This window comes from Oncorhynchus mykiss, chromosome 20 (assembly GCF_057628025.1).
Source record: "Oncorhynchus mykiss isolate SJ-2025 chromosome 20, ASM5762802v1, whole genome shotgun sequence".
NCBI classification, from domain to species: domain Eukaryota; kingdom Metazoa; phylum Chordata; class Actinopteri; order Salmoniformes; family Salmonidae; genus Oncorhynchus; species Oncorhynchus mykiss.
Window position 1 is genome coordinate 9630439 of NC_143041.1, and position 10447 is coordinate 9640885.

At 42.5% G+C, this 10447-nt stretch overlaps 1 protein-coding gene across 1 annotated transcript; it reads right to left on the reverse strand.

The window, feature by feature from the left end:
* Nucleotides 1–205: 205 nt before the first annotated feature.
* On the reverse strand, nucleotides 206–7909 carry LOC149974353 (palmitoyltransferase ZDHHC4-like). Its single transcript, XM_090212148.1, has 7 exons — nucleotides 7125–7909; nucleotides 6634–6767; nucleotides 6431–6504; nucleotides 2224–2402; nucleotides 1878–2003; nucleotides 1411–1655; nucleotides 206–653 (listed from the first exon to the last, which is right to left on the reverse strand). The coding sequence occupies exons 2-7, from the start codon at nucleotides 6754–6756 to the stop codon at nucleotides 357–359; spliced, it is 1044 nt and encodes a 347-aa protein (XP_090068274.1). The 5' UTR covers nucleotides 6757–6767; nucleotides 7125–7909; the 3' UTR covers nucleotides 206–356.
* Nucleotides 7910–10447: the final 2538 nt, after the last annotated feature.

The window sequence follows — 10447 nt, forward strand, 5'->3', positions numbered from 1 at the left end:
TGTCACAAGACATGGTTGGTGATGGCTGGGTATGTTGTGCAAGCAGCGAGCAAAGCTCCAAATGCATGTGTGTATACACAGCAAGCATTGAATGAAAATGAATTACCTGAAGGCATGATATGCATCCTTGCTTCCTCTAATACACAATTAAACTTGATAGGCATAGACCATCTGCAAATTCATCTCAAGGAACAGACAACAGGGAAAAGGTGTATACAGAAGCTTTATTGCCAGTTAGAAAAATATTTAAGATCCCCCAAAATTCACATACCAACAACCATATCTTTAAAAAATAAATACAAATGACAAACATTCAGTACTGTAGCTAGTGGGCCTATAAACTGCCTCTGTTGAACTCAATTATCTTTTTTCTGCACGGGACGGAGGGGGAAAAATATCTCCCCCAGGTTTCTAAGCACCCCTCTACTATAGAACCACCTTTTGGACTGGTCAGAGGCTGGCAGACCACAGAAGTGGTCAGGTGAGGGGTGGCAGTGCTGGCAGACATTCCCTCGTCCCTTGTACCACTCGTTGGAGGTCTGGTTGACCAGAGCTAGGTAGGAGTGGAACATGGTGTAGCCTGCCAGGAGCAGGAAGACGAAGACCAGGAAGCCCAGCATAAACACGATCCTGGGGAAGGTCAGGAACAGGTGCTGGGGAGAGGCAGAGGAAATATACACTGAGTGTACAAAACATTAACACCTGCTCTTTCCATGAGACTGACCAGGTGAATCCAGGTAAAAGCTATGATCCACTTCAAATCAGTGTAGATGAAGGGGAGGAGACAGCATAAATAAGGATTTTTAAGCCTTGAGACATGGATTGTGTATGTGTGCAATTCAGAGGGTGAATCAGCTAAACAAAATATTTAAGTGCCTTTGAATGGGGTATGTAAGTAGGTGCCAGGCGCACCGACTTGTGTCAAGAACAGCAATGCTGCTGGGTTTTTCCACACTCAACAGTTTCCCATGTGTATCAAGAATGGTCCACCACCCAAAGGACATCCAGCCAAACTGTGGGAAGCATTGGAGTCAACATGGGCCAGCATCCCTGTGGAACGCTTACTACAAGGTGTCGAATAGTCCAAGCCCTGCCAAATTGAGGTTATTCTGAGGCGAAAATGAGCTTGAGGGAAGAGTTCTTAATGTTTTGTACACTCAGTCTATATGTGGGAAGTGAATTTAAATTAAAATATAAAAAAATAAATAGTACATCTGTAAACTGAGACAAAGTGTGTAGTGATTTCTGTGGCACATTAATGGAACTAGATAGGATTTAATTCATGACATTCATATTTAAATTAATTAAATCAGACTTGCTGGGTTTAAACAGGCAGAAGGAAATACTAACTCCATGTAAACATCAGGCACCGATATCATTGTATGTGTGTCTGTATGTCCAGTCTTTCACCTGTATGACAAAGAGCATCCCTGCCTGCTGTTGCTGCCCATCATCATCTATGTAACGGGCTTGTAGGATGCCTGACCGCACCACAGCGTGCAGTAACATGTCCACCGTCAGTAGTGCCATGTCTGCTGCCATGGCACACACACTCAGCAGGTAGAGAAGGAAGTACCGGGTGTTCTGAGCGCCGATGCAGTTGTTGACCCAGACACAGTGGTGGTCGAAGCGCTGCACACACCTATTGCAGACTCCTGGACAAAACAAGGGGAACACATTGGCTATTCAATACAGTTTAGAGACAATAATAGTAGCAGTTATACATTATTATGTAACAATGCATCTTAGGATGTTATACGCTGTTCTGAGAAGTAAAGTTTATAGACTGTACTATGCCTATATAGTAGACATTCAGAGGTACAGTATTAGAACTAATGCCTGCGACTAAAAGCCAAAGGCCAATCTGTACTACTTACTACAGTGTTTTGAGCGAGCAGGTTTGACCAGCTGACACGTTGGACAGCAGACTCCTGGGTGGAACATCCTCTTGTCATATGGGTATACCTGGAGCTGACCAGCATGGCGCTTCTTTGTAACTGTACCTACAGAGAAAGAGCGTACTTAATTATATTCATGGTGGGATTGTATTGCACAATACAATGTGCATCCATAAGAGTTTATTAAAGTACTAGCAGGAGCCTGCTCAGGTGTCATGATATTCCTCAGGAGGAAACTTTACAGAACGTTCACTTCAGATAATGTATTATGTTGTGATTTTCTGTCTACCAAATGGGCCCTACTCATGTGTTATAGTTGACTTACCAGGTTCCCTTCTAATGCAGAGGTAGAAGAAGCAGGATTTGACCACCAGTAGAACATAAGGGACTGATAGGCTAGAGAGAGTGGTGTCCATGTCCCTGCAGTATCCAAACACCTCATAGGTGAACTCTGTGTACACGGCCCCCTCCAGTAAGATATGGAGATAGATAAACATTCTGTTCCTATGAGGAGACAATGGCAGACAGTTAATCAGAGGGACTGTGTTTAAAAAATATATATATTTTCAAAATACATTTTCAAAACTAGAGTGACCCCATTTAGTCAACAGGCTGTTGTTCAACAGATCATTTTTTAGTCGGGAAGTTGCAAAGAAAACAACTAAATTCTGCCATGTCTTGATTGACACCTGTGGACTAAACCATTGCAGGGATGGCACACCAGTAGTACATTTCCCTTTAATTCCCATAATTTCTAATCTACAAAATGTTTGTTCAGTTACTGTAATTCTGTTAATGTCATATTATTATTTTACAATTCTTATTGTCAAATGACAACTTTGTTTGCAGAGCACACAACCTAGTCTACACTTGTGAGAAACAAGTTTAGGTTTGTTTCATTCCATTTACGAGTTATCAAATATAGGCTTATAAAATGTGCCCATTTGGGGATCTGATAGTATTTCTGATTGTCTTAACTCACCACCACTAATGAGCTGTAGAGCTTCTAAAAATATATATTTTCAACTCAAAACAGCAAGTTATTTTTATTTTTCTACATCCATTGAGGATGACAATAGTTCCTCAATCTTTCCAGCTCTCTCCCTTGCGATAACCACTCGGTCGGTGTAAAAGAGAAAGAACATGTAATTCTCTTATCAGGTGGAAAAGTCATAATAGACCTACCTGAAATTATTATCCTTGTACAAATAGCCTACAACTGTGTGTGTCCAGAGCTCACTGGTGAGGGAAACTGAGGGTCCAACATATTTTATACAATGTTGCAAGTTTGTTATCAGGGCTGAATGGACCAAGTTGATACAATGTTTTAAAGTTCCTTGCAGAAAGGCCATGCATAACCAATGTTTATTTTATTTCACCTTTATTTAACCAGGTAGGCAAGTTGAGAACAAGTTCTCATTTACAATTGCGACCTGGCCAAGATAAAGCAAAGCAGTTCGACACATACAACAGAGTTACACATGGAGTAAAACAAACATACAGTCAATAATACAGTAGAAAAATAAGTATATCTACAATGTGAGCAAGTGAGGTGAGATAAGGGAGGTAAAGGCCATGGTGGCGAAGTAAATACAATATAGCAAGTAAAACACTGGAATGGTAGATTTGCAGTGGAAGAATGTGCAAAGAAGAGATAGAAATAATGGGGTGCAAAAGAGTTAAATAAATCAATACAGTAGGGAAAGAGGTAGTTGTTTGGGCTAAATTATAGATGGGCTATGTACAGGTGCAGTAATCTGTGAGCTGCTCTGACAGCTGGTGCTTAAAACTAGTGAGGGAGATAGGTGTTTCCAGTTTCAGAGATTTTTGTAGTTCGTTCCAGTCATTGGCAGCAGAGAACTGGAAGGAGAGGCGGCCAAAGGAAGAATTGGTTTTGGGCGTGACCAGAGAGATACCTGCTGGAGCGCGTGCTACAGGTGGGTGCTGCTATGGTGACCAGTGAGCTGAGATAAGGGGGGACTTTACCTAGCAGGGTCTTGTAGAGGACCTGGAGCCAGTGGGTTTGGCGACGAGTATGAAGCGAGGGCCAGCCAACGAGAGCCAGCCAACGAGAGCATACAGGTAGCAGTGGTGGGTAGTATATGGGGCTTTGGTGACAAAACAGATGGCACTGTGATAGACTGCATCCAATTTATTGAGTAGGGTATTGGGAGGCTATTTTGTAAATGGCATCGCCGAAGTCGAGGATTGGTAGGATGGTCAGTTTTACAAGGGTATGTTTGGCAGCATGACTGAAGGATGCTTTGTTGTGAAATAGGAAGCCAATTCTTGATTTAACTTTGGATTGGAGATGTTTGATGCGAGTCTGGAAGGAGAGTTTACAGTCTAACCAGACACCTAGGTATTTCTAGTTGTCCACATATTCTAAGTCCGAGCCGTCCAGAGTAGTGATGTTGGACAGGCGGGCAGGTGCAGGCAGCGATCGGTTGAAGAGCATGCATTTAGTTTTACTTGTATTTAAGAGCAATTGCAGGCCACGGAAGGAGAGTTGTATGGCATTGAAGCTCGCCTGGAGGGTTGTTAACAGTGTCCAAAGAAGGGCCAGAAGTATACAGAATGGTGTCGTCTGCGTAGAGGTGGATCAGAGACTCACCAGCAGCAAGAGCGACATCATTGATGTATACAGAGAAGAGAGTCAGTCCAAGAATTGAACCCTGTGGCACCCCCATAGAGACTGCCAGAGGCCCGGACAACAGACCCTCCGATTTGACACACTGAACTCTATCAGAGAAGTAGTTGGTCAACAAGGCGAGGCAATCATTTGAGAAACCAAGGCTGTCGAGTCTGCAGATGAGGATGTGGTGATTGACAGAGTCGAAAGCCTTGGCCAGGTCAATGAATATGGCTGCACAGTATTGTTTCTTATCGATGGCGGTTAAGATATCGTTTAGGACCTTGAGCGTGGCTGAGGTGCACCCATGACCAGCACTGAAACCAGATTACAGAGAAGGTAAGGTGGGATTCGAAATGGTCGGTAATCTGTTTGTTGACTTGGCTTACAAAGACCTTAGAAAAGGCAGGGTAGGATAGATATAAGTCTGTAGCAGTTTGGGTCCAGAGTGTCCCCCCCCTTTGAAGAGGGAGATGACCGCAGCTGCTTTCCAATCTTTGGGAATCTCAGATGACACGAATGAGAGGTTGAACAGGCTAGTAATAGCGCTGGCAACAATTTCGGCAGATCATTTTAGAAAGGGTCCAGATTGTCTAGCCCGGCTGATTTGTAGGGGTCCAGATTTTGAAGCTCTTTCAGAACATCAGCTGACTGGATTTGGGAGAAGGAGAAATGGGGAAGGCTTGGGCGAGTTGCTGTGGGGGGTGCAGTGCTGTTGACCGGGGTAGGGGTAGCCAGGTGGAAAGCATGGCCAGCTGTAGAAAAATGCTTATTGAAATTCTCAATTATAGTGGATTTATCGGTGGTGAGTGTTTCCTAACTTCAGTGCAGTGGGCCGCTGGGAGGTGCTCTTATTCTCCATGGACTTTACAGTGTCCCGGAACTTTTTGGAGTTTTTGTTGCAGGAAGAACATTTCTGCTTGAAAAAGCTAGCCTTGGCTTTTCTAACTGCCTGTGTATATTGGTTTCTAGCTTCCCTGAAAAGTTGCATGTCACGGGGGCTGTTCGATGCTAATGCAGAACACCATAGGATGTTTTTGTGTTGGTTAAGGGCAGTCAGGTCTGGAGAGAACCAAGGGCTATATCTGTTCCTGGTTCTACATTTCTTGAATGGGGCATGCTTATTTAAGATTGTGAGGAAGGCATTTAAAAAAAATAACCAGGCATCCTCTACTGACAGGATGAGATCAATATCCTTTCAGGATACCTCAGCCAGGTCTGTGATTTATAAAAAAGATCAGTGGCACCCCCATAGTTCTACCTGCAAGCTGCAATGTTTTAATTTGTTGGCTTTTTTATGTAGGCTATTTTTTACATAGTTGGCAATGTCAATAGAAGTTACTTCTAGATTTGTATAGCCTCATTTTCATTATTAATCACACATGACAATGATTTTGCGATACGAATACTTTATTAAAAAACAAATGAAACAGTTCCACAAAAATGTGAAAATCATAACTGGCACGCAGATCAGTAGAAATGGTCAAATAAATTGGCACTCCAAATGTAGAAGGTTGCTGACCCCTGGTGTAGCCCATTTCCGACGATTTTGGGAGGGTAATGGCAGAATCTGCCAAGTCCAGCAGTAGTGGGAGGTGGTAGTTCGGGAACATGTTTTTTTCTTGAGGTTAGGCTCTCTCTGGCTCCCTCGAGTCATTTGTGTGTCTTAATTATTTAATCACTGTCTGCTTAAAGCGTCAGACAAGCTCAGTAGACTTCATATAGCCTTGTTGATTTTATTAAAACACATAGGGTGTGTCTATATATGGGAAACTACACGTTTTAAACCAGTCGATTGGTTGAAATAACAGAATACTGTTTTTATTCGGGACAGCCCTAAAAAAATACAAATAAAAATAAAAACATTTAAAAAGTTGTGAATTCCAGGTTGTTCACTTACCGTTGATGAAATAGCATGTGCAAGGTCCTCTGTGTAAAGCTTTGAAGCCATAGTGGTGTCCAAGGTGCTATTACCTGTCAAACAAAATAAGAGCATACTTTCATAAATGAACATCTCTATGGTTATGGCTATAACTACAATGGCGCTATAGCACCACTTTGTGTACGTTTCGAGAAGTGCCGTACTCTGATACAGTCTCTTACCTTTGTCACCGAGTCGAAAAGTAAACCAAAAGGACTTTGTTGCTGACCAGAATATTTACAAACCAAGGCAATGCAGGTCAGCACAACCCCCACATAGATAGCAAATAGTGTGAGGAAATCCATTTGTTATTAACCTGTCAGAGTAGGAAACATGTCAGGAACATTGTAGGAAACAGCCTACTGTTAGATAACTGGCTGTCAAGCACTGACTGACTAGAAATAACTAACGTTAGCTAGCTAACTTATCATCATAGTGTAAGTAGATGTAATTATTGGTGTTATTCGATGATCACGAATAACACTAAACCTTTGCTAATGTTAAAAGACGCAGGTGCTCAGGTTGGTTAGCAACGACAGGTTAACTAGCTAGCTTAGCAGCTAGCTTGCTTCCTTCCTTCGACATTTCACTGCCATAGCTAGCCTAGTTGAACAGTAGCTGAGAGTTAGCTACTTATCTAATCATGACTTAATCGAGTCACCTTGTTACTTACCCTCTTTGTGGGATGTACAATTCATCATTGAAATGTGTGCCTTAACTAGCGTTGCAGTAGACTTCATTAACTTCCTTGGACCATTCTCTTGCACGGTGTGGGTGTCTTCACTTCCGTAGCATTCTTCTTCTTCATCGGTCAGATCGGTGGAGTTTAACAGCGGTTGGCATCCAATATGTCGCATTACCGCTCCCAACTGGACTATAAATCCATTATACTTTGCGATACAAAATGGAAAACTTCCGTAGCATGTGGCTAACGTTTCTAACATTTTTTTTTATAGCGCAGCTGTTCTTCTACTACTTTACATTTGAATTGGCAGATCGCAACCGAGAGTTACATATACCGCCACCTATTGTACTGTAGTGTTAGGCCGGTGAAAAGGGAAGAATAATTGCCCTGTCAACTAAGCCTACACCTATTAAAACCTCACCACTATTCCACTACTTGGCCCTATCTGATCCTACACCAGCCCGGCTGCCTGGGAGGACACCAACCTTAATAAACCAACCTTTCTGAAGCACATGTTATTCCTCTCACTCTCTATTAGCCTCTGCCTACTCACAAGGGAGCCTCTTAGGATCCCTCGCCTTGGACCCATCTTCCTCTACTACTCTCTTTACTGCCTCAGCATATGACACTGAGCTGATCCTGGCAACCTCAACCTGTCTTTCTCTCACCAGACACTTCTAATCTCCAACACTATGGGTCCCCTACAGTTAACACACACACATTTTCCCACCGATACTACACATTCTTTTGTCTCAGGCCCTCCTGCACACTTCTCACATCTAGGAATCTCCCTCCTACACACTGCTGCAACATGACCATAAGCTTGGCACTTAAAACACCATATTGGGTTCAGGACAAATGCTCTCATGGGATAACTGACACATCCTAACTGGACTTTGTCGGGTAAAGACTCAGCATCAAAACTTAACAGGATAGACAGTGTCTTCTCTGTTTCACCACGCACTCCACCGGGTCTGCGTCACACCAAACTGCGGGAAGTCACAGACACCGGGAGTCTTCCATTTTAGTTGATCCTCCTCAATCCTTAACACCACCCCAGTTATCACTCCTTTCACAGTTCTTGTCCCTAGGCGTGTGGTGCAGAGCGCCTGCTCCTTCTGGACGGAAGAAACTGAAAAAATCATCACGAGTCCACTTCAATTTACTTTCACTGACTCAACAGTCCCCAAACTCTTCTTCACCCAACCTGACACCAGATATGGATCAGTCAGAAGGCAAGGATCCATTCTCTACAAAAAATCTCACTCCTACTGGGAAAGAAACATCTCTGTCATCCTTTCCTTTCTTCCCACTCTTCACAGGCATATCAAACTCAGCAGCTCCGAATCCGCTCCTCCTTCAAACTCTATGTCACTCTCATCAGTCTCAAGTTCTGAGCTACTAAATTAAGTTTTTCCATTTTTGTACTTCTCTCTCAACATCCTCTCTTGTCCCAGGTTTGTCCCCTTTTGTTTCTTGAACTTCTCCACTTTCTTCAAAGCTACTGAAATACTGTTTTCCATTTTTGTACTTGACACCTATCCACCTCCCGTTCTCGACCTCCATATTCACAACCCACAGGACTCAAACTACCAAAAAGTCCCTTGTTTCTCAGAACATCTACCATTGCTCTGTAACCTCCGGGACGATTAGCACAGCTGTTGCTGGTGTGACGTCAAAAAACCTTAGTGTTGCTTCTCGGCTTATGATGGATTGTTACTCGACACATTGTAAACAAATGGATACATTATAAGTCATTCATGATGGATATTTTATGTTATGCATGGCAAGGTTTGTTGTTAGTCATTTACAGTCAAGTTCCTAAATTCAATTCAGTTAGACTAAAATGCTTTAGACTTTTTTGACTTTACATTAACTCAAGCTTTTTTGCAAATTGACTACACATTGAAAATTCATGAATAAGTAGAAATGGTCACCATTTTACCCCATTTCAATATTGTGCACCTGCTCCTCAGTTTCACACAAAACAAAATACATCATGATGACACAAGCTGTTGGATCTGGTTGCTGGGCTTTGCCTGCATTTTCAAACAGGCCCTGCTCTCATGTTACACATTACTGTTAGTGAGAGGAGTGTTACTTAGAGGCACTTGCTCTGTAGTGTATTCCTTCATCTTCTCAGGGACTTGAAAGGTAAGACTGCATCTTATTCTACTCTTTCTGAAATAATAATGTTGGTTGTAGACTCCACAGTTTGTTTAGTGTTGGGAATCTCCACATGTTCTTCACTTCCACACTGAGTCACCAGCTGCTTCAATTTAGGCTGTTGTTACATGATGATGGTTTCCGCAGCTATCAACTCTCGCAGTTGTATTCATTTGTTTCAGTATCTAAATGACTTGGTTGAATATTGCTGTCGTTTTGGTCTCGTCGGTCTCTGCTTTAAACAACGTAATGTTTTGCCAATGTTGCTGAATGAACAAATAGCCCGGTACCTACCGACCAGGGTGGGTCATCTTACCTCAGGCTCAGTGACCTGTATAATGTCACTTGCTCTCACTTGCTCTTCCTTATTACTCTATACATGTGAAGTGACCATCTTGAGCGAGGTGTAAGATGAGAGTTTGGAGATACAAGTATGGCTGGAGAATAATTCACCTGGCCCTGTATGTATAACCAGGGCTGTGCTGTTTCTTTAACTTAAATATGACATGGGTACTTCTGCACTTCTGCTGTTTTCTGTTGGAAAATAAATCATTTATGTAGATGTCTTAGTATACACACTAGTGTACAGTATTTAGGCCAATTATAGGCCATGTCTTATTACTGTTACTACATTCATTTGTTATTACTATGCTATTACAATGTTATTACTGATTTCATTTAGAAGAAAAACGGAAAACTACTCTCACAGTAGCCCTGTCGCTGTGCTCCATAAAGTCCCTCATCTCCAATAAAAGTCTCTCTCTACAATGAACCCCTCTCATTAACCCCCTGCTATTTTGTGTAGGTTTATTGTTACACCCTCCTCTGATCAGTAATTCAATTATCCGGATTGTATGTGTGATGAACCTTTTTCGTTTTGAATTCATGTACTGCACATGCACTGACATACTGTATATACCACAACTCACTGGCAGTGCTCAATTACTATTGACTGAGGGCCATGTGACTAACTAACTAGCCTGCTGATTGCCCCTATGTTTCCCAATACTCTATTTCACTGTAAATTACACCAGGGACAGGTTGCTGCAGCAATGTTTTAAAGTAACCCAGATCAGAGGCATACATAGGCACCACTGAGTCCGTGTGGATATCTCCACAACCCTAACCCTAGTGAAGGGGGGCAT